Here is a 27,511-nt window from a genome sequence, read left to right as displayed (position 1 = left end):
TCACAACAAACTTTGTTTGAGCTTATGTTTTTAAATCTGAAGCCAATTTAACCAATTTTGTTCCCAGCAAGATTTTACTGGAATAGACCACAAATTGAAAATTTAAATGATAGAAAACAAATAATCAAATTAGCCCTAAAACAACAATCTAAATAGCAATGGAATGCTAAAACAGAACAGCAACAACCAGCACAATTATTGCAGTGACAGTGTGGACCAGTGGACATTTAATTAGAATTTTGCTGCTGCTGCCTCAACCAGTCCAGCAGCATAACAATTTGCGTCACATTCGTCTTATGTTTTAATCATAAGGTTTATGCAATATAATCCCAGGGAAAAAGAACACCAGAGACTCACCCTGTGGAGGGGGTCATGATGCAGCCTCCACGGTCAACGGTCATCCTGCAGCCACAGCCGCGCTCTGGGGTGTCGTGGTTCATACCAAAATTGTGTCCCAGTTCGTGGGCCAAAGTCACGGCTGCACCCAGTGGGTTCTCAGAGTGATCCTACAGTGGGGGAGAAAAAATGAGGAACCAAGAACATGAGAACATTGTATATATATGTACCTGTATATTGTAAATTCAATCAAAGTTACTTGAGTGAGCTTTGAGCAAAAACCAAACCAAACTGAAGTGCACAGAAAAGGGGGGAAAAAAAGAGGAGAAAGAAAATGCAAAGTTCAAAGAAGGCAATTTTTAAGCTGCAGATTCCCAAAACAGTTCAGAAACTGTCCGAACTGCCCCCCTCATCCTTCCTCTATTACTCAGTCTCCTCATGGAGGCCTGAATTCATCTGCCATTCCATTACCCCTGCAGACCCAATCATACCCGCTGCCAGTGGAAACAGCTACTGCAGGAAGCTCCATAAACCTACCGCTGTATGACTCGCTACCGCATTGATAAGCGAGACAACCGCCCCACACAAGCCAGACAGAGATGGAGAGCGACGAGAGAGAGGTGGAAGGTGGAGGTTTCACCTAGTTTTGTAGACAGACATGCTGAGAGGGAGACGGAGACGGGGGGCGGGGGGTTTGGTGGGTGACTGAGAAATGAAGTCGGTGGAGTATATATGTGAATGCCAAAGTGAGGCTAGAGAGGAGACAAATAGAAAGAGATGAATGACACAGTAGTAGTCTGTCATCTTCCAATGGAATCATATTGTGTCATACATTTCTCAGAAATATTCTTATTAATATTATGACATTAAAGGAACATTTTTTCACAATTTCACAATGGGAAATGCACTTATTCACTTTCAGGGAGGTAGTGTATTCATGTGTGTACGGTGCATGTGAGGCAAACACCATTAGCTTAGCTTACACATAAAAAATAGAAACAAGACGAAACTGTTAACCTCGTTCTGCCCGAAGATAACAAAATCTACCTACCAGAAATTTTTAAATGTCAAACTATTCCTCTTAATATCAGACATTTTGCCCAGCTCTGACGCGTAAGTATAGATTCCACATTCACTGCACAGCTTACATGAAACCATACTTTTAGTTGCAGAGGCACACAGAGGAGCCTACACATAGTGAAGAAAGAACAAGCACCAGTAGTAGCCACAAAAAACATCTGCCAACGACCCCAAGAGAAGAATATTCCAGAAATATGAGGGGGATAACTGCTGCACAACTGGTGGCAGGATGGTTACACATTGAGTAAGGCTGGCTGATACAAAACAACCCCAACCCCCCCACCCCCCCACCCAAAAAAAAAAAGAAAAGAAAACATGCTTCCATGTAAACCCCTGAATAATGTCCATGTTTCAGCATTTCAAATCTCACAACCCCTGAGAAAGAGGCCCCCCACATGGCTACTGTAAATCTTGCTGTGGTCTTTGAATGTTCTCTGCCATGTACATGAGAAAATCACACACTTCCTTTGAAGGCGAGGTCATATGTCAAAGTTGAGGGCAAGCTGAGCTATTTTATGCTCTGATTACAGAGCAGCATCAGGGGGTGCTGCACTCCGCCTTGTAAGAGGAAGAATGGGAAAACTTTCATCTGCTTCTGTCATATTTATCAGTGTGTGTGTGTATGTGTGTGTAATCCATGGTTGAATGCTTTCTCACAAAAAGTGTAACAGTGTAATATTGGAGTCAGCAGAAATGGATGGAACTCTTGGAAGTCACAGCCATTACTTTGAAGCAGTATATATATATATATATATATATATATATATATATATATATATATATATAAGCCATTGTTGTGATGGTGAGAATTTGATAGTGTTGGCTACAACCAAGAGAAGCTCTTATAGTCTTTCTGATATCATTTCCAGCCATGTGAGAAAATAACTCCCAGACAAGAATACTATATAAAAAAGTGGATATTGTTAGCTGTCACTGTTTAAACTGAGGCATTCACATATAAAAATAAATAACATTATGTTGTACAAAGTCGAAGAACATGTGGACCAAATAAAGGATTTGAGGCTGATTAACACATGGCAGTGTATGGTTTGAGAAATGGCTCATCTCATCTTGCCGCCCTCTTACTGGTTACATGACCCTTTAATCTCGGTCCAACTCATCTGCCATCTGTAAGTAATGGGGACGACAAACATCTGGAGAAGCCTCACCACAGCCTCGGCCAGCAGGAAACATATCTATTAATGGGGGATACACATCTGGGCTGAGACATAATGGCATTGGGCAGATAGCCGCTTTGTGATTTGGCATGGATGTCAAGTAACTACAGCAGGCGGAAGAGCCCAACAGGCCGCTAATTTGCTATGTGTAATAATTTAATGTACCAGGGGTGATGTGCAGTTGCGTGTAAAAAACGCATTTTGATTCAAATGTGTGCTCTATAAGAGCTGGCATAAACAATTTATCACATCTCATAAAAATGTTAATGTGGTTTTGTTTAAATGCTGTGGCCTTCGATTTACCTGTGTCCCACTGACCTTTTAGAGATGTCACAGTGAGGAGAGCGTGATTGAATGACTGTGAGACCTCAAATGACCTTAAAAGGGTGTGTATGTCTGTGCTACAGCCCCTCTGAGTGTACATTTTTACATATTCCTTTGAGCACGTAGTGTTGTGGCAAATGATGAGGGCATGGACCTGGAGGGAGCTCCACCACAAATATAATTATGTTTAAAAGCACAACTTCCTGCCAGACCTGTCGGTAAATGCCACTCCAGCAAACAACAAACACCTTTTCTGTGTAAATCATGCCTGGATTGTGTTAGCTTGCTGAATCTGAACAATGTCCACACTGATACAATCAGGCAGCACAGAGGAAGAGGAGGGTGGAGGCACGGTTGGAGCAGCGAGAGGGTTTTATACTCACCATGACAATGCCTCCAGACTGCTCAACTGTGCACATGCTCATAATGGGCGCCATGCCAATGGTGGTGCCCTGGAAGTAAACCCCACTGCAAAGGTCAGAGGACAGGGTGGAGAGGAAATAGAAATGTTAGAGGAGAAGAGTGCTGGGTTCTACAATATCATACAGCATTTTTTTGCCTGTTACTTATAAAACTGCACCGATGCATGGAAAAAAATGTGTTGTGTCTTATTATAGACGTGCAAATAAGTTGATATGTATGAATTTTCATGTTTTATTGTCAGTGTCAAATGTTATGGAGTTATGGTGACACTGCAGCTGTTAACTTTACTGTATGTCGTGTAAACATTTGATGATTATACTGTATATTTTAATATGGACCCAAGACAGAGCAGTTGTTGCCAATTTGACAATCAAATTGGATCTGAATAAACAATAAACAATAAACTAACAACCAGGTACCGCTGTAATTTGATGATGTGATTCACACACAACAGTAGAATTAATGGAAAACAATGGCTGACCGGGTGGGAAATCAGTGTGTAAAAATCCATGTTATCCTTGGGAAAATGGTTAGCACTAATGTAAAGCACGAGTGACTGTGTAGCTAATGGGCTGAGACATCTGCAACCACTGGCACGACCCTTTAAGGATCTGTTCTCATGTAGCAATGTGTACATTTATTTGTTCATTTGTGGGCTCAATTTATTCTGTTAAATTAAATTTCCACCTTATGAGCTGAGCGTTGTCGTGCGGTTTCTGGGGCAGCAGTTTGACTTTCCTCCAGTCTAGGAACTCGTGCAGGGTGGTGAAGGGATCCTGGGTGATGGGGCATTTGTCGGAGTCGCTCCACACCTCCAGACCCACCAGGGCCACCCGGATGTTCAGGGCTCTGTAGAACTGAAAAGGGCAGGAGCATATTGATAAGAGGAGAAAGTTGGAAGGGATAAAAAGGCCAGAGGATTTATAGATCTTAGATTACATGAATGGTCAACAGAGCTCCAAACAGATGTGTGAGACACTATTGTAGCCTTTTACTTTTGGTTACTCAGTTCACTGAATAACATTACATTTTGTTATGGCAGCCCTGAATCCTCCCCTGTGTGCATCAGTGAGAACATCTCTTCATGTTTTTCTCATGATCAGAACATGTCTTTTCCACGTCTCTATCCATGCTCCCCTCAAGTAAATCCATCTGCCTACTGTATCTGCTGGCTATAGATCCACAGCTCTGGCAGAGGTTTTAGACAGACTAAAAGCAGCTGTTTTAGTAGGACATTAATATATCACACAGTCATCCCATTAATCTCTGCTGCCAGCAATATTTCTATTTTAAAAAAGTGATTTATTCCTCCTGTGCAAAGGGAAGAGGATGTTTTTACCTTGTCCACATAATTGGCTATCTCTGCCAGTCTCTGTTTCACCTTGTCCACGTCCTTCCCCTGTTTCTGAAACTGCAAACAAAATTATATGTAATCAGTGGTAGAAATTGGAACATTTACACCCACAGTAGTTGTTTTGCATGGAGATGTGTGTTTACATCCATTTTCAGAACTAAAAAGCACGAAACACAACAGAGCACAGCCGAGGCAGTATTTTGTGTGAATGAGATGCTTAAAATATTCAAAGGCAATACGTTTTACTGTGTGTTCGGCAGGTTGTCATGCTGTGACCATCTGGATCTAGAAAAATCTCCCAGTGCTTGAGAGACGAATAGCACGGCTGCAGGGAGCAGGTATATTGGCAGATCTGACAGCTTGTAAAGCTGTGGATCCAAATTGCAGTGAAGTCAGACCTTCTATTTCTACCCTTCTCCCTGTGCATCCACCTGTGTTGGTGCTGAACAAATATGGGCCTTACTTGATCCCTTATTCTTTTTTTTTTTTCTCCATTTCCTTTCTTTCCATTCAGGTTGGTGGCATAAACTGCCAGGAGGAAACCCCACAATGAGCTCGTCAGTGCTTACGGGAGACTCCTCTGTATCCACACTGCGTTTTCCTGTTTCCTGTCTGCCTCCGCCGGGGGATCGTTCAGCACTTCCTGTCAAATCGGAGCTGCTGCCACCAGACCACACTGCCTGCCGCACACTGACCTAATTCTGCAGCTCCGGTGGGACCTGCTCTGCTGTTACTACAGCTTACCCTGCTTTTTTTCCTGCTGTATGAAGCGGTGCTGTGTTTTCAGTGTGTTGTTTCTGTTGTTCAAACACAGCATTTGTGAATGGAAGCAAGGCAGGTGCATTACCTCTCTGTTGTCTGCAACAATTATCAGCTCAACGTATTTGGTTGTCTTCTGAGCATGCCTTTTATGCTGAAATAAAGACAGAGATGCTGCATGTTAGAAATATACTGTGATTTGCTAAAAAAAAGTTTTTTCTTTTATCCTCCTTATGATCAATCTACCTTAAAATCTCAAAGGAATAAATCAACCATTACATTTATTTACTTTCTTGCTGAAAGTTAGATATGGAAATCAATACCAATCTCAAGTATGTACAATACATATGAAGCGACAGCCAGCAGCTGATTGCTTAGCTTAGCATAAACTAAAAACTTAAGTCATTTGTTATCATCTTATCGTCTCTCATCTTATCGTCACCCTCTTAAAATAATTGCCTAAGTCATTTTTTCAGATTTTTCAGGAAACACAAAAAACTGAACCACTTGTTGAATATATGATATTTACTAACAATTTTAATCAAAACAGTTATAACAACAGATGCCTATTGAACATACAAACCAGAAGGTCAGTCAAACATGCAACATGAGAGAATTAAATAACTTAGGCAAATTAAAACTAAAAAAGTCACACTCTTGACATAGGCAATTATACTAAAGGGGTAGAATGGCACGATCTGTTTAACTGAGGATGTAGGCAATTTTACCAGAGGTGACCAGCATCATGAGGAGATGATTTAGGAAAAAAAAAACATTTTTGTAAAAAAATGACTTAGGCAATTATTTTAAGAGGGTGACGTTATGGGAGTCACATAACCATAATGGTTTCTACACTTCAGCTTTTGTATGGATTTGAAAAACAAGATTTAACATGCAAATTAGTGAGCATTAGGGGTGCTACTAAGCAAATTTTGTTACCTTTAGACAGAGCTAGGCTAGCTGTTCCCCTTTTTTCAGTCTTTATGCTAAGCTAAGCTAATCAACTGCTAGCTGTAGCTTCATATTTAGCGTCCAGACATGAGAGAGCATCAACTGTGTCATCCTGGCAAGAGAGTAAATAAGTAAGTTTCCCATGATGTCAAGCTATTTCTTAAGTTAAAGCTGCAACCTGGCCACTGGCAATTTTGGCCTATGTCACTGTGAAGCACTGTATAACTTTAAAAAGCTAGGATATCATACAAAAGCAGGTCACACAGACATATTCAGTGATATTTTGGCCCCAGTGTCTTGTCCAGTAAGATAGAATGTATGCTCTCGTAAATTCCCAAAGCCCAGATATTACTCAGGGGTCATTAAGTACTGTATGTTGGTAAGTTTTACTTCCTGACTCAAATGGAGTTTTTAATGCTTGGGAATATGGGCAGATGGATCCTGCACCTGCTCCATGCAAATCAGCGGCCAAACCTTCTGCATGGGTCCTTGACATTGGGCTCCGAGCACAGATAAAATGAGTGTCAAGCCCAGGGCAACACCCTCAGGGAACTTATCCAAACCGGTCTGCTCGCCAGTTTGCTGGATCTTGGTCAAAAGCCTATTTATCTTTCACCAAGTGAATGTTAGCCTTCGGAAACATTTGACAACCAAAATAATATTTTAAAAAATGCTCAAATTTGAACTTTGATGTCCAGCAGCTCTAATACAACATAATACTAATCTCACCCTTGTATGGAAGGACTGGAAGGGGCTCTTGATGTGGTTTTCAGGAGCAACAGAGGACATGTTGAAGCCGTGGCCGCAGGCTCCTGGGGTAAGTCTGAGCTCTTCCACCCGGTAGATGAAGTGGGAACTGGCATCTTGGCCAGACACTGGCTCAATGATGAATGTCTTGTTTTCAAGTGAGATGAAGCCTCTGCAGAGACAGCAGTGTGAGTTTGATAACAAAGCTTCAAAGCATAACCAACCTCTCAGATGTAGAACGTGATTGAATGTGGCTCTGTCTGATGGAATATGTGACAACTGAGGTGGCCCTTAGCCCACTTTTACTGAAGCCACTTGAAACTTTGAAATATTTTTCTTTATCATACAGACCATAAAGAGCTTCTAGACATCCAGTCTTGTTAGGGTAAAAATTCTGAATGGCTTTGAGCACAAATGCTTTCATGGTCACAAATAAGTTCAGTATTATTACACTCCAGCCTCTTTTATGCATACTTTGTCACTGAAATGACAGCTCCAATTTCAGATCACATGTATTTAGGCTGAAAATTGTTAATAACTTTAATGTTCTTCGTCATTATATTGTATTGCATTGATAAGAAGGTCTTCATGGCAAACTAAACATTTTCTGTTTCCAAAACTATTTCCTTGCTGTTTAATTAAGCAGAGGATGACACTGTCTCAACTGACGCCCAATTCTCAAATCTTCCAGTTGTGCTTGGTCATTAGCAGCAGCAAGATGCCTGTTTACTGTCAAAACGAGCACAGATATTTACTGGATGCCTCTGTGGACAAAGACAATGAGGTGTGACATTTTCTATTCCTGCGAGCCACACACTTACTGACAACACGCTTAAGGGGCTTAAGAGCGATGGGCTGCTGTGCAGAGTGACTTAAGTAAATATAAACATTGCTGTGGCAAATAGCACTTAAAGGGCAGCGTTGAGATGCTGCTTGAATACAAAATGATGGTTATGTTTCTTACCGAAGGCCTGAGCAGACGCTGAGGGTGACATCGGAGTTCGGATGTGCCTGCACTTCCCCGTGGTAGTAGCAGTTATTCTAAAAGAGATTGTTTAAATTAAAAAAAAAAAAAAAGCCTTTACATACTGGAGATGAAAACATTTCATGCAAAGAAAGCTTTACCCACTGGGTAATTTAATTAAAAATGTATCATGTTTTTTTTTTTTTTTTTTTTTTTTTTAAAGAAAAGCTGCTTGTCAAATTTCCTGTCGCAGTTGTTCTGACATCAAAAGAGCAAAACAGGACAAGATACAGTGGAACAGTGCTGATGCTGACATAAGTTAAGTTCGTTTAAATTAGCGTGCTCTGTAGAGCAGTATTTTCTCCTCTCCCTCTCCGTACAAACAGGCTTTTTGAAATTAATGCAACCTACACAGTTGAAAGGAGAGGCAGGGAAACTGACACGGATGGGAGGTGACAGTAATATGGTAATTGTTTTTCCTTCATTATTCCACCACGGTGGTCTAGTAAAAGGGAAACAGGACATTTAAGGCTCCTCAGACACAGTCAAAGCACTGCTGTCTGAACACAAGGAGAGCGGAGGAAATGGGTCTTGTTAAAAGGGAATACAGACCTCCATTTACTATCTAGCAGCACTCCAGTCCTCTTAAATCAACTGTCATTAGTCACTATGCTGAACATTTCTCATCCCCAATATTGAACTGGGGGGAGGAAATGCTTTGGGGTGAGACTTAAAATAAAAAAAAAATTCACTGCTTCTGTTTGACACGAATAGTACAACTTACTAAGACAGGTGGTGATGGAATCAAGATTCATTATGTTAAGTATAAAAATAGAGCAGCTCCAAAGGCTCTGTGCATGGCTACAGTTGACCTAGATTAGTTCACCTTTCTTAAAAATAAAACATGAGGCAGCAATAGTGATTGTCTTTTTCAGTTATCCTCAGTGTGTCTGTGATTTTTATAGTAGAAAGCAAAATATGTAGTCGTAAGCTCCAAAAGCAGGAAAAAAAAAGTAGAACAAAGATAGAATAAATCTTGGTTAAAACCTATTAACATCTAGTCTTCCTCTTTTATTCCCTTTTAAGTATCTTTACGTTTGCAAAAATGATCTTGTTGATTATTTTGGTTATTTTGTGACAGTATATGTGCATTCTGTATCAGCTTGTTCCAACTCTTCATTTAAGCTATATAATGTTTAATACTCCAGTTGTAACTTTCCTAAATTTAAGCCAGATACATTTTTGGAAGTTTGGCATATCCACTAAAACTACAGTTATGTGGGTTTGAACAATGTTTGGCTGCACACTAGCCACTCATCCTCCACAAGGTTTATTTCACAGGTGTTGACTTGTATGTTAGAGGAGCAGCTGCAAAATAATTTTATTTTCACTGATTCTCTTGTCTTATCAGACAATTCACAGAATGCACAGAGTTTATTTACAGTACGTCTTTCCACTGGAGGCTTATGAAGCTTATCTAAGACAATACACTACATCTATTTGACAGCCTGATGCAACGCTTGTTACATCCACCCACTCAAAATTAAAGGTGAGAGAGGGGGAGCGGGAAACGCTGTTTGCATAACTTTGTGGGAAATGGACTTGTCAGTCACTGCCGAATTACCCAACATTTCTCCTCCAAGCTGTAAGCAACCTGTCAAACCACCGCTGATAGGTTAAACAGTGATTTCAATCAAAAGGGCAAGAGACTGTTAGCTATGTTAAAAGGGAGAAAGAGCGAGAGCGCTTTTCACAATCACAAATCACAGGTTTCTGCAACCCCACAGAAACGTTATCCCTCCTCTGCAAGGGCTGCTAAAAATGCCTACCTGTTGTCACGAAGCGGAACCTTATTCCTACCTAACTTGAACTAAAAATACCGTCATTATAGAATGAAAAATCAATTCTGCCTGGATTTTCTTTTATGAGTCACATGAACTGATTTCAACCATCCAGGCACCACAGTGAGTTGGGCCTTGATAAGTCCAAGAAATTCAAAATGAACATCAATCTTGTCTTCATTTCTCAAAAGAGTGGCAGGCACCCTGCTTTACATAGCTAGTGCAGAATAAAACAAGTAGTCAGGAATAGATCAGCTGCTAAAAAGGGATTCCATAATGAAATCCTGATGGCAATGTTGGCTTAAAAACAGAGCATAAAACATGGCTTATCATCAAGTAGGCCACGGGATAGATGTCCTGCTCAGCAAGCGCCAGAGGCTTTCAGATACACACTGGAACACACTGTAGTGATTTAAAAAATCTAAACAATGAAACACTCTCTAATTGTTGTAGATTATCATCTATAATACTGATCCTCCATAAGGAAAATCAAAAAAGAAAAAAGAAAAAAAAAAAGCTCAGGGTCAGTCCACTGCACGTCAACTTGACCATAAATGTCAAAAGCACTCTAATGCCATCGTACCGTGAAGTTGTGAGCACCGGTGACTGCACTTCCATCCTCCCGGTAATGTGTCTCGGTGTAATGGCTTGCAAAAAGACCCCTAAGAAGAGAACCAAAAAAAAAAAGAAAGAAAGAAAGAAAGAAAGAAAGAAAGAAAAGGAAACAGACACATCAAACACCCAGGTATTTTTCATTGCTGTGAAATATACTGAAATACTGAAATAGTTTAAAAAGTTGGAGACTAAAAAGACTATGGAGAAAGCTCAACCCTTAGTTGACTTTTTATGTAGATGCAGTGATGCTTGTGAGGATTTGGGGGATAAGAGTCAATGATAGTCAAAGAGGGCTAGAAACGACTTTTTGTGAATTCATTAGGTGATTTGTACGTGTCCTTGAATCCCCTGGCATTCAGCACGACTGAGTAGAATCCCTGCTGAGGCAATTATTTTGTGCATGTGGGTTTCTGTGCATATGCATGTGTCTGTGGACATATTCTAAACTGCGAGTCTGTGTGTGTGTGTGTGTGTGTGTGTGTGTGTGTTTTTCTTCCTCAGGCCATGAGCAGATGGACACAGTGAGCCCCACCCCAAGCATTGGCAAAGGAGCAGTAGGAACACCCATCTTTTGCAGCTGCATAATCACACTGACATCAGGCAGGATGATCTCAGGATGTGTGTGTGTGTGTGTGTGGTGTGTGTGTGTGTGTGTGTGTGTGTGGGAAAGACAGGTCCAGAGAGAGCGCAAGAAAGAGAAAAAGTGCAAGCAAAAAAGTGCCAATAACTTCTGTAACTCTGTATGTGACATGATTTAAGATTCTAGAGTCTAAATACACTAACTCACTGCACTGTGGATACTGGGTATATATGGTTTAAAAGGTGAATATACAGTAAAATAATCAACTCAAGTCTCAAGTATCTTAAGTGCACAGCTGCCTTGTCAACAACAGAAAGTTTCACATAAGTATCACATATCACCTGACTTTTTTCTGCTAAAAACATGGGATTCATACAGAAGAGGAGATAGATAAGATTTAAAAACTGGAACACAGTGTTTCTCCAAATCACAGTGGGAACCATTCATATCCTACAATGCTGTGCCATCCCACACAGCTTGCATGTACCAACAGCCAGAATTAGATGAGAGCAGATGAAGCCAATAATGTACTTTTTTTGCATACTTCAGGACCATTTAATATCTTATCTGGACATTTAAAGTTCATTTTTTATGACCTGTTTAAAAAAGGATCAATCCTCTGTAGCCCAGGCCTGACCACATTTAACTTCATTAAATACTTATTATCTCTTTAATGTGCCTTATCATGCCATTAGCACGCTCTAAACCAAATCTGATAAGCCAGTGGCCAGTAATCACTTTAAAGAGGCCGGTATGTCTCATTAAAAAGGGATGACACATCAGAAAGTAGTGTATGCTCAATGGGAAATCACAAAATATACATCCTTATAGTTGACTTGCAAACATAGTGACACCAGCACTACACTCTATGGTGTTTTTGTTGAAAGGAAGGCAAATTCAAAATGCTCTAATAAACGATATGTTTGCAGTAAAGATGGGATTTATGTCATGTCAGTGGTAATTCCAAGCAAATGCTCCCGTGCTGCATTTTGGTGGCACGTTTGGGAAAGCCAGCTTAGGGCAGCGTGGCCCGTGATACCACGACACATACTGCATTAAAGCTGCGGGTTTTACATGATGGAATCTGCCTGTAATCAACTCCTTGGCAGGAGTACACAGAATTTATGAGGCCATGAATGTTTTCTGCGTGTCTGAAGAGAGTTTCCCCTGCCTCTCGCTGGTTATGTTGTTGACTGTGCATCTTATGCATCTGAAAATGACCCTGCTGCTGATGATCAGATGCCCAGTACAGAGAAATAAATCTGAGCTTATGGACTCACTACAACCCTTAAACTCTCCTGAGCGCATGTATATTCATCAAAAGACATGAATTTAACATCTTGATTGAGAGCACATAGCTCACTGCACCTAAGATGCGTTGGCCGGCAATGGAGGCAAGGGTGCAGTTTCTCTCTCAATACCAGAACACTTGCCTCTTTTCTTAGAAACAACTACCCACCTCCATCCCTATTTTTGTCAAGAGGGAACCTGCCTCATTACTACGGAAAGTGGCAGGTGAAAATTTGTCTGAAAATTACCACAATTCTCTCCAGAAACCCAGCATGAATCCTCAAAGTGCTCCTTTGAGTTTCTCTGAAGTATGTTTTAAGTGACAGGTGGTAAAATTTATGAATGGAACAGAAATGCAGAGCTTCTGATGGATGTGCACAATTACTGTCTTTTTTTAACAAATGTATTCACTCCACATGAGGAGGATGATGGTCTCAGCCTCAAACTGCCAATTTGTTGTACAACTCCAATTTTAGAATAAGTTGAAGCATGTTTTATGAAATGCGCTGTGAACTGATAATGTGTATCCTTGCTATTCTACTGCACTTTATTATGTACTTTTCTGAGAGAAGAACTTTACATTTTTCTTTATAAAAGATGTTGTATAAATCTCTTATAATTGCTTGAGTCAATAACCATTGATTCAGCGTTCCTAAGTGTGTGTTGCGATTCATTAGACACAGTCTAACATCTAATTAACGATTCACTAATGGTTGCCCAGGTTAATTGTGATGAATGAGGAGCTCTTTAATAGCACCTTAGTGAGGCAGAAAATACTGTTATTTGTCTTAAAAAATAGTCTCCCATCCCTTTTATTCGCCATCATACAAACTGCTCTTCAGAATCAATTTAATTTCTCCAAAAATTAATTTACTGCATGAATTACTGATCGGTTCTAAGAATCCAGATGAATAGTTTTCCACAATTTTCTTTAGAGGCTAATATGTTGTCAACACTAACGTGCTAACATGAGTGGAGGAGTATTAAGAAAAGGCATTCAAGTAGATCTAAATCAAAACACACCCACACATCTTTTCCAAGAACACTCCTCGTATTGACGGCAATAGCTGATTTTTTTTGCCGAACTTTCAACCTCTGACCCCTGACATCTCGAGTGACCATATGTTCCGGTGTTCTTTCCATTTCGCCACATAAATGGATTACTGCCATACAGTCGGTCTATATCCTACACAACAATCAATGAATGTCAGTTGGAGATATTACTAGCACAATGCAGGGACTATACACACAAGGACACAGCAGACCTTATAGCAGACCGTACAGAATCCCTCCATCTTTTATGGCAGATAGAACTGTTGCTGTTGCTGTTTTGATGAGTTTTATTCAAATCAAACACAGCGGCCACAGACTTGCTATGACAGCATAATCGATGTGGCCGAAACCTGTCACACAAGTGTCACATGCTGTTCACATGAATCACTGTTTTTAATATCATCCTTTTTTCAGGCATCCAGAGAGTACAATGTTCTGTGCAAATTTAAAGCACTGAGACTCATTTACATTTATGTGACTCCATGCCTCATGTAATAATTCACCATTACACAAAGCCCCTTGAGCATGAAACCATTTGAGAAAAATGTGGCTCCTCTTGCAGTCTCTCTGCTTCCTTTGAAGACTGCTAACTTCAGTGATTTCTTTTAATCCCCTCACCCCCACAAGCCTAACCCTAAGCCTTCCTATAGCTTCTACTTATGGTACTGTATGTCTAACTCGAAAAAGAGCAGACTACTACAGAAGGAGAGATGGATGAAGAAGAGAGGAGGAACTAAAGAGGTGTGGTTGACAAGTCTAATTCTATTTCCTCATGCGGCTGCGTTCCAAATTGATTTACATACAGCTCAGTGTCCCTTCAGCTTAGGCTTGGCTGTGGCGAGTGCGCTGGAATGTACAAAGCCAGCAAAGCCAGAGAAAACCAGGGAGAGACAGAGATGAGGGTGGGAGGAGTGGAGGGAGCAAAAATGAAAAATCCTCTGAACACCAGAATTAAAGGAGTGCTTTCCTTCACTCTACTCCTCTTGCCTTGTAAAAGATTACCCATGTACATTTGTATTTCTCTTGGTAACAGGCACATTACTGTAGCTTGTAAAAAATACAGCAGTTCAATTGGAACTCTTAAACTACATTATCAGTATGGTAGCAGGCTCTACCATATATTTTTTGTCCCTGTATTCAACTAAGTTCTCTCAGTGACATTTAAGGTGTCAAGTTATGCTAGCAGCTCTGTGACACAACATTCAGGGAAATGCTAATGTCAGAATGCAGTGCTCACAAAGTTCTGCAGGTACTTAAGCACAGAGAGACTTTGAGCTACATGCTAACACATCTAAGTTAATAAGAGTTAAAACTATTAGTTGATTGGTTGATTTTGATAATCCATTTATCATTTTGGTCATTTTTCAAGCAAAAATAATGATGACAATGTCACAATGTCAACTATTTCAATAATTCCAGACACTCAAATAGACGCTTCCAGACACTTTTCTTTGTCACATATCATTGTAAACTAAATATCTTTGGACATTTGAACTTTTGGTTGAACAAAGCAAGACATTTGAAGACATCATGTTAAGGTCCCTGAAGTTGTGAGAGCATTTTTTTATAATTTCATTTCCTAATCAATGAATCCAAAAACAGCAGATAAAACCACAATGAAAGCAGCTGTTACTTAATTGAGCTGGTTAACATGCTAACTTTTACCATTAAACACAAACTGTCGACTGAAAAGTCAGATGGATTCATCATCTGGGAACAATGAATTGTTGTACCAAATTCTGTGCTATACCATTAAGCAAGCAGGGAGATATTTCCCTGCAAACTGGAAAAATATTAAAAGTCAGCTTATGGCACCTGATAAGATGTCAGGGGATCACCAAACTCACAATGATACATCTTCTGGGGCTCAAGAATGTTTCATGGCAATCCACACCATACTTATAAAGATTCTTTGGTTTGGACCACATTGGCAGACTGACCAACTGACCAGGCGTCTGAGTCCTGGCTAAAAAGTCACATAAATGAGAGAGCAAAGTAAAATTTTCCAATATAAACGCTCTAACAGGCAGCAGACCAATATCAAACAAGCAAGCTGATGGGCCAAGCCTATTTAAATATTGACTGACCAAAGCAAAGATAGCTCCTTAATGAGTTAAGGTCCCTGTTTGCTTAGTTTAAAGTCACAGAGAAAGCAGCTTGTTCACTTCTAAATCATACTGCAGTGAGTTCACAAAGGTCCAGATGATGACATTTTCCTAAAATAACGCTCTGATCATAGGGAAAAGAAAGAAAGAAAACCAAATCCTGAGACAGTAAATACCCATTTCTACCAAGTTGTTTTTAGAGATTAAAGACACAGAAAAGCCCTGCAGATACCAATGTACCAATGACTCAGTCTATGAGTCTTCAAAACTCACCAGCTACAGTAACGAGTAGGAGTGTTGTGTCCCCTTTATTGTTGACGTACAGTTCAGATCCAAATGAAAACCTCTTGCCATGCAATCACCAAGAGAGTAAACTCTTTCAAACAGCATTCTCTGTCTGCGTCCTTCACCTAAGGCTTCATGGATTCTGTGTGCGATATGGTGCCCAAGGCAAATGAAGTCATCACATCAGTAAAACAAACCGCAGAGGGAGAAACAAGGCTCCCTACACTAGAAAGCAGAGGTGAATGATGAATCATGGAACAGTGATACAGTCAGGGGAGGCATTCATGGGGAAATACACACTGTATTTCTGATAATGTATTCAAATGACATTTTCCTCTTTGAGCTACATCACTGACCATATGATTACCTTCATGCCTGCTTGACTTGTTACCAATGAAGAATGTAGGCCCCATGAAAGATAATATATAAGCGTTGACAGAAAGTAATAAGAAGCAATGATAGTAAGTGACAGTGGGGTCATGTGATTTTTCTCCTTGGGGGATAGGAGACTGGTGGTCAGACTGTTGGGAAATAGAAAGCACCCATCTAAAAGGAGACATTTTGATAACATTGATGTACTGCAGGTACCTATATTGGATTGTACCACTCTCCTGATCACTTTACAGCACTTGAGTGAAAGGTGACTGTGTTACTGTGTAAGCTAAATGCCTTAAGATAAATGTAAGTATCCACAGTGTGGGATTCTGCATCAATTTTTCTAGTGTGTCAGAGTCTCAAGAGCTGGAAATGCCTTCTCCCTCTGGCATATCTTCTTACATCTCCAAAGAGTTTTATTTTCTTTTATAGTGTGGCAATAGTAACCTTATCTTTTATGCTTCCAGATATTTTGTCTTTTTACCACCCATTGCTTTTTACTGGAATTGCCTTTTACTAGCACAGAAAGTCTTAAGAATGAATAACAGAATTTGGGTAAAAATGCAAGGCTGCAGGTGCAAAACAAAGATTAAAAACGCTATGGTGTCAAGCCCCTAACCTTTTTTATGATTCTAATGAAAGCACACGTCTGTTTGGGTGTGAAACATTGCAACTTTTACTCATATTATTTCCCTCAGTTGTGAACTAAACGACAACCACCACAGCAACAGCAGTGAGGTATAGCAGAGCTGTTAAAGAATGAACTGCTTCATAGCTGCTGGCCTAAACGCCCGGAATATTTAACACCATAAAACGATTCCCACACTAAACATATTTTTCCTCATAACTGTACAAAGAGCATGATGTCATATTCCCTCTGCACCCTTTAAAGGGAATAGTCTGTCAAATCAGTGGGAGGGAAAAATGCGCTCATATACAGCACAGTAAGAGTGAACCGTGTACATGAATCCAGTCCAATTGTCTAACTTCTCTCTGGGTACGGTCAGCTGCTATAAGAGAGACTTTAACCGCTCCATCTTGTGCAAAATTAGCTGCTGGCGTTTGTATCCTCTTCACATATTGCACCACTGAGGCTGTTTGTTATAATTAATGCTCTAAGCTTTCACAGCTAAACATTAGACCATTGTGAAATGTGTGGCTAAAGGAGTGTATGAATTCTTAATACACTAGCAAAGGAGGGCAGAATACTGGATGATGATATTACAAACTTAAAATGCCTGGAAGCAACATCACCACTAACAAGCAAGTGAACCATAAACTCTTTGTATGGTAGCTGTTAGAAAAATATGCAGTTGATAGCAAAGCACTGAATACCCGCCTTGTCAATTTGTTGTGGTAACTGATGCAAACAGTTACAAGTTTGAGGAATTCTTATGCTAAATTTTATCTTCAATCACTAATGACTGAGAAAGAGTCCAAATACACCGTCAAACCCCCTCTTGGCTTCAAGAAAAAATTCAATCTGCTTTGAGAAGTTCCACTGATCTTTCCATATTATTTCCATGTAGGTTTAGTCCTTCATATTATATTATTACTACTTTCTGGAAAAAAATAAAACAATCTGAAGATGATCTAGAGCTAATGTGGGTCATCTACTACAAGAAGTGATGGCAAGGAAGCATTACTGTTTCAAAATGCTCTGAATGAAATCAAAGCTCGCAGCATACTGACATCAATAAATAGCCGATTACCAATGTTTCCTAAAAAGTAGTTAAATTTTTCTGCTAGAGTCAATCCTGAAATACTCATCTAACAGTTTTATGTGAGATTTATACCTAAAATAGTGGAGTGATGTGAGAAAAAATATCTGTAACGTCAGTGTTTTCATTGAAGTCATTTAAAAACGGTGTAAAGAAATCTTAATTTCAAAGAACAAACCGAAAACTATCATACAGTTATCTGTGTTTCGCGCAATTTGTCAAGGTTGATCACTTACAAGCAAGACAAACACAAAACACAGAACAACACAAAAGGCCATTTAACCTCCTCTAATGTTCCTCTGCATACTGAAGATGATGTATGGATAACTAGTGTGTGCAGCAGCATCACATCTTCATTAAAAGTTTGTGAGAGAGAAGTATTCTAAACAACCTCTGGAAATAGTTTTTGTATGCCTGCCCTGTACTGCGATGAACTGTTTTTTTTTTTTTGCTTTTGCTTTTGCTGGCTGCTTCAATATTCCCATCCATAACAAGCTACACACCGGAACTAATGAGTGACTAGGGATCTTTAAGGGAGGTGGTCTATTATTATTCATTGAAAAAGAGTAAACAAATGCATAAATGTTAATGTCAGAGGGTTCCTATCTGTCCAATTAATCTATGGTGGCTCCCCTAGGCAGCCTCATTGTTCAGCCACATTTTTTTGTCTTCAGGGGAAATATGCAATTAAGAGCTGAGCCGAAAAAAATATTAAAGATGTTTTTGTCTTTCATTTTTCTTCACTCCTCTTTTACTTCATGTCTTCCTCTGCAACTTCTGTCCTCTTACTAAAAACATGAAATAACTGGTGCGTATCAATATGAATCATACCCTGCTCTCCCTCATTCACACCCATCCATGCCATCCACGCATTTGCCCCTTTCTGAAATCCTAAAAGCTGACAGACAGACAACTTAAAACTTTGAACTGTGAGACGCACTTGTGCCGCGTAAGACAATTGCTATAATATAACACGTCGCCGCTCTACTGACTGCACACATCCCACACCATCAGCTCTCCAGTCCCAGGCCCCATGAAGCGTTCTTCCCCTCCTCTTAAAAAACGTCTCACGTCATTAAACCCACTCTTTACATTTTCATGGATGCTGCGCTGATTCTCCAATAAGATAATAGCATACAATCTGTCATTCTCCACCCCATTACCTTGCAAACATGGTGGAGATGGAAACTTCCACTTGGTACTGATGTAGTACTTTAACATAAGGATCAGGGTGAGTGATCTGTCACCCATGCTGATGCAGTGTAACGTGAGTCATTGTGGCTTCTGGGTATTGAGCGGGAGATGTCAATTATTGGAAAGGATACGGGTGGTAAAACAACAAAATGTTTTCAAGTTAATCAGAGCAGAGTCCTACATGAGTCCAATTTTGCAAACCTGCACCAGCAAAGCTCGGTACTGAAACTGGCCTGTTACCAACAAGTACCTCTAAATCAAAACCTGCTTGTGTTCTTTGTTGCAGGGAACCCAGGATCTTAGCAATTAGTTTGGTGAGTAAAATATTATCACAACCATTAAGAAGATTACCAAAACTGCAAAACTGAGACCCTAGGCTCTTCTATTAAGACTGAGTTTAACCATATAAATAAATCATGAATATAAAACATTGATATGTAATTCTTGTACATGTCCTGTTTTTGTTCCAAAAGGACATATTTATTACTTTCGGTATACATTTATCTGCTTCTGTGCAGATTTGTTTCTTAAACAAATCAGCAACAGTATGTAACTGTATTTTGTTTTTGCATGGAAAAAATTTCCCACCAGCTTCTGTGTTTATACACACAGCCAGTGGACTAATTGTGCTGCTGCCCCTGTGTTGTCAAGTTCAACATGGACCCAGCACAGCAAAAACTTCCCCTCTATCACAGTGATGTCATGTGATGCACTTCCTCTCTTCCTTGTTTTGCAAGGCGCATCTGGATTTATTGTGAACACACACTTCCTCCTTGTGTGCATGTGTGTACAGAGCTACCTGATGTGTGTGTGCGTGCATGCGTGTGTGATAGATGTAAACACTCCTGACCTTTTGAACTGATGCATGCAGGCTGTTTGTTGTGTATAATGTGACCTCACAGAGCTGAAAGAACATTCTGTGCATACAGTATGCTATACATACATGGTGATATGTGTTAACTGTGTTTAGTTGAAATGCATATGTGATTTTAGACAGGCAGACTGTCATCTAAATGGATCTAGAACATACACAATAATGGCAAATGCTACAGACCAGTGGCTTTAGTTCAGGAGCAGCAATTTCAATAATCCTTCAAATCTCTATCTTATAATACCTGTATGGGTTGATGGAATGGTGCACGATATTGCTGGCTTTAACTGTATCAGATAAACTCCAACAAGAGAACGAAACAGCTGCTGAGCTGTGCTGTCTCAGGCAGAGTCGTCCTTATTTCTCATGGGTCCCCAACAAATGACCCATTCTCTGCGCTGAGCTGAGATACAGAGGAGGATGTGAATCACACACAAAGCAATTTCTCCGTTGAAAAGGATTTCTCATTAAAGCTTTTATGTCGAGCTTTTATGGCTAAGGGTTTTGGAAGGTTGCATGTGAAACGTGATTATGATACAGTGTACTGAAGGCTGATTCCCTGGCCTAGGAGCTGTTATTTGGTGACAAATTGTACACTAATGGCGGTATCCTGTCATAGACAAATGCATGAAAGTGCATTATAATATAGAGTTCACACATGCATTTTATTATCTTGAGAAATCTTTCTATGTACAGCAAAGTAATGTAATCATTCATGTACTACACTCTCATGCAGATGCAGATGAATCATGCCTGGGATAAATATGGATATTATGCACCATCAACATCTGTAGGCCCACTACACCATATCAAAAACTGCAACGCAGATAATAAATTTCCTACTCCAAAGTAATAGTTCATTCCACTGACACCACATTGAGCACATCACAGAGTCTAATTTATAATAAAAAAAAAAAATCTGCAGCCTTTAAGGAGTTAAGAGAGAATAAGTCTGCAAATGCATCACCTCTGTGCTCTCATTTGGAGGCTCTTACTCTCTGTAAAGTGCTCAGAAGTGAAACAGAAAATTGCTTATGCTCACAGGATCCTAATTGTTCTACCAACAAGCGCCCTTGACTGGTGACCTGCTCTCTGGACAGTATATGTAAGGTTAAAAGAGGCTGAAAATGGGAGATGTTCTACCCTGTTCCCTCGCATGAATGAGAAATGGACAGAAGGAGACGCACAGAAACACAAAGCACAACCTGGCTATATTGGTTTAGTGCTGTGATAACAGCCTCACCATCCTCTCTACTGCTGCAGGCCCCTAAAAATAGGTCTGTAGCAGTGAACAAAATAGATGATGCCATATGCTGACATACTGCATTAGTGCATTAATGTATTTAGCCATTTTTTTAAAAGCATGTTTACGACAATAACTGGAACACATCTAATTTTGGCAAATCATTCTTAAAAATTCTAGGACTTTATCTGCTTCATTCCAATTTCAGGTTCAGATAGCTGTATTGAAATAAACCTATTCTAGCTACATAATCACATAAATATGTGAATAACATCATTCATTATTGGTCAAAAGTATGCGATTTGCTATCAGCTTAAACTATCGCTTGGTCAAAAAAAAAAAAAAAAATGGCTTAACACTGATCTTCCATAGAGATCTGTAAATCTGGAAAATCAATCCCACTTTTAGGGAGCAAGGGAGGCAAAGAGAGGAAGTGAACCCAAGATAGGGAGAGAATTAAAGAGAAAAAAACCAAGACTATGAGAGAGACCTAGAGTGAGCTTGGCTCTGATGCTTGGCTCTGATCCCACCGGTCAAAAAACTACCACTCTAATCTTTTCCCCAAGCAACACCTAAGACTGCTCTCTCTCTTCCTCTCTCTTTCTCTCTTTTTTTTTCTTATTGTCCTTCAAGATCAGGCCAACTTTCCCCAAGGGCGCTCTGCATTATCCACAAACTCTTTAGCCAACTAATTAAAGATGACAGGAGGCAAAATGTGATTACTATGTGCTCTACGCTTAACAAAACTACAACTACAATGTCATCAGGGGGAAAAAAAAGAGGTGAAATTCAGAATCAGATCAATACTCAAACAGATAAAATGTGTACTTTGGGATAGTTGACACTGCACATGCACACAGTTTGAGGAGGGCTGGAGTAGATCTGCCTGCCAAAGTATTTTGTTTCTCAACCTGAAACGGCAAAATGCTAGCAGCAGGTAAAGGACTTACAGCCACTGCAGTTAACCCCTATGAAAATCTTGGATTATGATGGTGGCGGGGTTTTATTTCATGTACCACTGAGACAATCAAATATTATCCGGGAAGGACAATTTCAGTGATGGACCCACGAGTCTCAAGGATTATCAGACACCAAAACTCTGCACAAAGTTTTATGACACTATAAGGAAGAATTTTACAACTCTGGAAAGTCATCACAGCAGCATTTTATCCTCTGCTGTGACAGTTGCCAAGTAAACAGTGGAAAAGTGCTGGTCATGTTACAAATGAATCTACCACAAATGTGGGCACACCTTGCACGTATTTGATTGGCCAGTTCAGTGCCTTGCCTGATGATGTCGCATTATGCTGAAGCAAAAGGTGAGCCAGGTTTAGCCTTTTTGCTGGAGGCCCTGCATTTTTTTTCCTTTTAGCCCCATTTGACCCATGGGTTACAAGTGCTGCTGTGTGTCTGAACACAGCATAATGAACACTGGACATCAGTTTTCACTGCTACACTGTATCATAACAGCCAATCACAGAATAATTGGCAAACACAGTGAAGAAAAGTGCAGCAAAACAGCTAACAAGAACCCCTTGCTTGTAGGTGACTGGGTTTTAACCTTGTAATAACGCGTGAATTGACTGCGACAGGCAGAACAAAATGCCTTGGCATCCAAAGCAAAGTCACACAGAGACTTGGCACCAAAAGTCCGAGTTCACATGTGTTGGCACCAAACAGCAGCCTGAGGTCCAACGTTCCCCACCGGTGGCTTTGACAGGGTCTCAGGTTGCATGGTGACAGAAGAGCTGCTCGGTGAAAACACAGGCATGCGTGTGGAGAGCGTGGGAGGAAGGGATAGAAAGAGACAGCGAGAGATGGGGAGGGGGTAGAAAAACCTGGATGTACACAGAGAAACAGCAAGACAAGGGACAGCATCACAACAACCTGATCACATATGTGCAAGAACAGAGGACAGGGGAGGGATGGGAGAGCTGATGAGAGCTGGCTGAGAGAGGCAGCAGCAGAAAAAGAAGTTGACTGCCAGAGCGTTTGGTCGTGAAGTTTGCTGCTGCTCGGCATCCAGCATCCATCTAGTTCCTGACCTCATGCAGGTCATTAGGTCAGCTCGAGTTTATTTAGACTGCACGGAAACCCATCATTACTGAATAGTTACACATATAAAACTTCCTTTTACAACCCCGATTAGGCGTCTGAGATGACAGCCGAACAAGCTAGAGGCCAGTTCTTTTCCACATAAATAGTGCTGCTGAAAGACAGAACCACATAAGACAGTTCAACTTATCTCATACTCATGACAGATCCAATTAAAGTGCAAAGGAAACCTGGGATCTCTCTTTGTCTGGCCTGAAACCTTCCTCAGTGAACAGACTTGGTAATAATATACCTCCTCTATGGCAGTGCACCTTGAGAGACATCTTGGCATTGTCAGTTGTGTTATTGAAATGGGGGTGCATCTTCTCTGCCACTGAAATCACAATGAAGATGTTGCTATGGGGATTTTTCTTGTCAAAAACATAATGATGTTGTTTAGATGTGGCCATGTGTTTCAAAGGGGTTCTTTCCTCTTTTCTTTCCTGTCACAGAAGAATGAAAGGAAATGTTCTCACTGGGAAATGCACGGTCTTGTGCTGAGAGCTAGTTAGAGGATGAACATATCCAGCTCATTGAGTTTCAAGGAGAAAAGATGAAAAACCATATTTGAATAAAAACAGCATACTTGAATAGGACTGTAGTGACAAACAAGGACAATGCATCTTGTATGTCTCAAAGAAAATATACTAGCACAAGTGTCAAAATAAGAATATTAGAGTGTAAAAAGGCCTATTATGAAGTGTTTCTGTTCATGAAATTATTTTTATCAAAAGCTTTGTCAAGAGTTCAGTTGCTCATATTATGTAGCATTTTAATGTCATTGTATTCTAATGTTATTCTATTGATGGTGGCTCCAATATCCAGTATCTAAAATATATTGTCAATATATTTCAAACAATACTGGGCCTTAGAAACCAGAAACTAAACACTAAAAGTAGAAAACTTCACTAAGTAGGCCCAGCTGTACATCTTTGCCACTTCTTTCTCTCTCTCTCTCACACACACACAAAGCACCTTGGTCCCCCTAGACACTGCTATTGAAGTCTTTAATCAAGACTAATGTGGAATGTCCCATACGACCACCATTAATCATTTGAAGCTGGCCAACTGTGCCATTGATCAATGCTATACATCAAAGCAGCCGCTGCTGGCACAAGTCTGCATGTCTGCCCAGCTCTGTTTGCGCTGTACAACACGTCAATCCTTAAATATTGTATATGACACAGCCATTCCTATTGCTCTTGCGGAAAAAGAAAACATGACAGAGTAATGGGAAAACGTTTTCTTCATTTCACTCATGTTGTGATGTCTATTTTGAATAAAACTGTAATGTGGAAAAAAGTAGTTCATAAGTAGCAGCGTTTAAGAGAGGCAGATTTAAGTCACTTTCCAAGGAGCTGCTCGGGTACAAAGCTGACATGATGATGATGGTGCTTGGTGTGATAGCTTGTAAAAGTGACACAATATCTGTAAAATACAGAAGCAGTCCACTCACTGCCTATACTATATTATTCTTGTTCAGACAGTTTGATCCCAGTGGCTTGCAAGGACACGAAAAAGGTGGCCTCTGGCACCCGGGGAAATCAAACTCAGTCCAAGTTGTGGTGCTTTTGCAATGACCGCAAAATGTACAAGGTGTATACACACACACACACACACAAACCCCCCCCCCCCCAAAAACAGACTGACTCTCTTATACACACACACACCTACACCCACCAAGAGCGGACCCCCACTGATTTCTCTCCACAGTAGATCTGTACTTGTCTCACAGTGGCCAAGTTTTCCTGGGGCAGGGCCAGGCGGCTAACAAACAGCAGCTTATTAATTGGATCTGGTAGCGTGTTTATACTGGTGAGGGCCGAGATCATTTCACACTGGCCTTGGAACAGGTGTGCTCTGCAGCGGTGCCAAATTAGTGTACCGCACAGGCTCAGCTGATTCAGCCAAAAAAAAAAAAAAAGCCTTCACAGAAAACCCGCCATAACTCAGCACAATGAAGTACCACTTACAAGCTCTGAGTTCAGATCTATTCACTTTCACAACACTTAATGGTTGTTTGTTCTTTTTTCCCTCAATTCAGCATTTTTTTTTTTTTAACCTCTAAACTTTCAATATTTCCCACCACATTTCTCCTTAAGTAGCATTAAAGTTAAACAACTTCCACATTGTATATGTTCCTCACCTGCGAGGATACTTCAAAGCAAAACCATGCTTACGTGGAGTTAAATATTCAACCATTACATGCTATTTTGGAGCATTATATTACAGATGTGTTTGACACATTTTAATGCATGTTCCCTATAAATCCTTGTTTAAAAATGCTGTGATTTGGACTAGAATTAAAGGACTTTAAGGTCTGAAGACTAGCTGCCCCCTCAAAACACCTTTGTAACAATGACTTGAGATATTGCTGTTGTTGAAAAGGAGCTATACATCATAGCAGCCACATACTGACCCAATGACCAAGTCCATTATCAGAGCCGAGGCAATTTTTAGAATCAGTAAAGTCTGAACATTCCCACTGAGTTCCATTAAAAGGCAAACCTATTCCTGACATGCAGCCTCGCGGCATTAAACATGGAGAGTGGTGTGAAAAAATAAGATGCTGGTATGAGGAATATTCAATGAAGATTTTCACGCTGACAACATGCATCAGTAAGTGAGGCCAGGAGGGTGGCTTTGGGTAACAAAATGATCTCAGCTACGTGCAGGAAAATATACAGTACATATTGGAGCAGTGTTGCCTAATTTAAAGTATTACTGTAAATTATTCAGAAAAATCTCAAGGCATCTCTACATCCCGAGCACTTTCCTTTCATGTGTCCTCATCTTTACTTCCTCTCCAGACAGAATGGTCGCTGCCTCGACAAAAGCAGACACACGTAGAGGTCAGAGACCACCTGTTCTGGGTTGGCTCAACTGGTGAAGCGATATCAGAGGACACATCTGGCCTGACAGGGAACAGGCCGGACGGGAATGGCAGCATGCTCCCGGGCCTCAGGCTGGTGACGGATGACTCACAGCTGATGCTGAGGTCACTAGCGGTCACACAGAGAATGGGGAATGGAGGGGGGTCAGTCGGGACAGTGTTTTTCTAAGGAGTGTGTAATTTCTGGACAGTGACATTACATTTATGGGAAGTTTTTAGTTTGTTTGGCAAGAAATTTGAATTGTGTTTATGAAGGTTGGCAGGGTACCTTGAGTCATGGATGGGTGGGGGTGGGGGATAAGACAAAGGAACAGGTGGTGAGTTATTGACATATTAGTCAGTTTGTTGTAATAGCCTCTTTAAATCTTTCTATTCGTAGTTTCAGATTTGCAGTTACTGGCTTTTATATGTTGCATGCAAAGAGAGAATTAGTACGTAAATCAATTCATTACTAAATTTTGACAAAAGTAGTTGTTTTTCATTTTCAAACTCCCACTAAGGTTCTGCAGTCTGAAAATCTCAGCAGTCTGATTTGTGTGTGTGTCCCAGAGTTACCACCGATGGGAGGTCTGACCAGTTGTCAACCAAGTCCATGATTGCAGAGTCAATATCTGTGTCCCAAAGCAGCAGGTAAAATATTGTGTCTCCACTCCCTCTGAATAAAAAACACTGGCAAACACAAGACCTGAGTCAGCGGTGCCATCAGTCTTGTGAGATTGTAAATTTCACCCCCGATGTGTAACCTGGCTTTTACGCCTGCTTTCTCTTGGCTTTACAGCGATCTTTCCTCTCTATATGAAACAGTTTGTGCGTGAGTATGTGTGTATCTACATGTTTATGAACTCTGCATGATGCCCACCCCTCGTTTCAAAGTTCACAGTTATTTTTCTGTATTGTGGAAGGGAGTGGAGTGATGAGAGGAGAGAGAAAGCTCTGTCCTCAGAGCTCTCCTCTGCCTTATTCTTTATCAGCTTTCATCTCTTGGCCCTTCAGAGAGACTGAACCATAAAAGAGTCCAATCACTAGGGGACATATTATTTTCTCCCTCCTTGAATACACTATATCATAACCCAGACCCATAGAACTTCTCCTCCTCTTGCATATATAACTCCAGCCACCCATGGAGCGTGGGTTTATCTATTGGCTCTGCGTGTGATTAACATAATAAATATCTAGTTTCCTCTGTCATGGTGCTCACGATGGGTATGGAAACAGAATTACAATGAATCAGAGGT

At 40.4% G+C, this 27,511-nt stretch overlaps 1 protein-coding gene across 2 annotated transcripts in view; it reads right to left on the bottom strand.

Annotated features, from left to right (window-relative positions):
- adam12b (ADAM metallopeptidase domain 12b) overlaps positions 1 to 27,511 on the bottom strand; it is a 73,529-nt gene that overhangs the window by 30,939 nt on the left and 15,079 nt on the right. For both annotated transcript variants that reach the window (XM_018696914.2, XM_018696915.2), the window contains exons 4-11: positions 10,541 to 10,619; positions 8,117 to 8,193; positions 7,135 to 7,324; positions 5,543 to 5,608; positions 4,681 to 4,752; positions 4,029 to 4,198; positions 3,302 to 3,386; positions 358 to 506 (exon numbers count right to left, since the gene is read on the bottom strand). In XM_018696914.2, coding sequence (XP_018552430.1) covers positions 358 to 506; positions 3,302 to 3,386; positions 4,029 to 4,198; positions 4,681 to 4,752; positions 5,543 to 5,608; positions 7,135 to 7,324; positions 8,117 to 8,193; positions 10,541 to 10,619 — 888 coding nt within the window. The remainder of the gene's footprint in view (positions 1 to 357; positions 507 to 3,301; positions 3,387 to 4,028; positions 4,199 to 4,680; positions 4,753 to 5,542; positions 5,609 to 7,134; positions 7,325 to 8,116; positions 8,194 to 10,540; positions 10,620 to 27,511) is intronic.

Source organism: Lates calcarifer, linkage group LG16_LG22 (genome assembly GCF_001640805.2).
Source record: "Lates calcarifer isolate ASB-BC8 linkage group LG16_LG22, TLL_Latcal_v3, whole genome shotgun sequence".
Classification (NCBI taxonomy): Eukaryota; Metazoa; Chordata; class Actinopteri; family Centropomidae; genus Lates; species Lates calcarifer.
The sequence above is the reverse complement of the archived record's forward strand: the minus strand, read 5'-3'. Positions and strand labels throughout refer to the sequence as shown.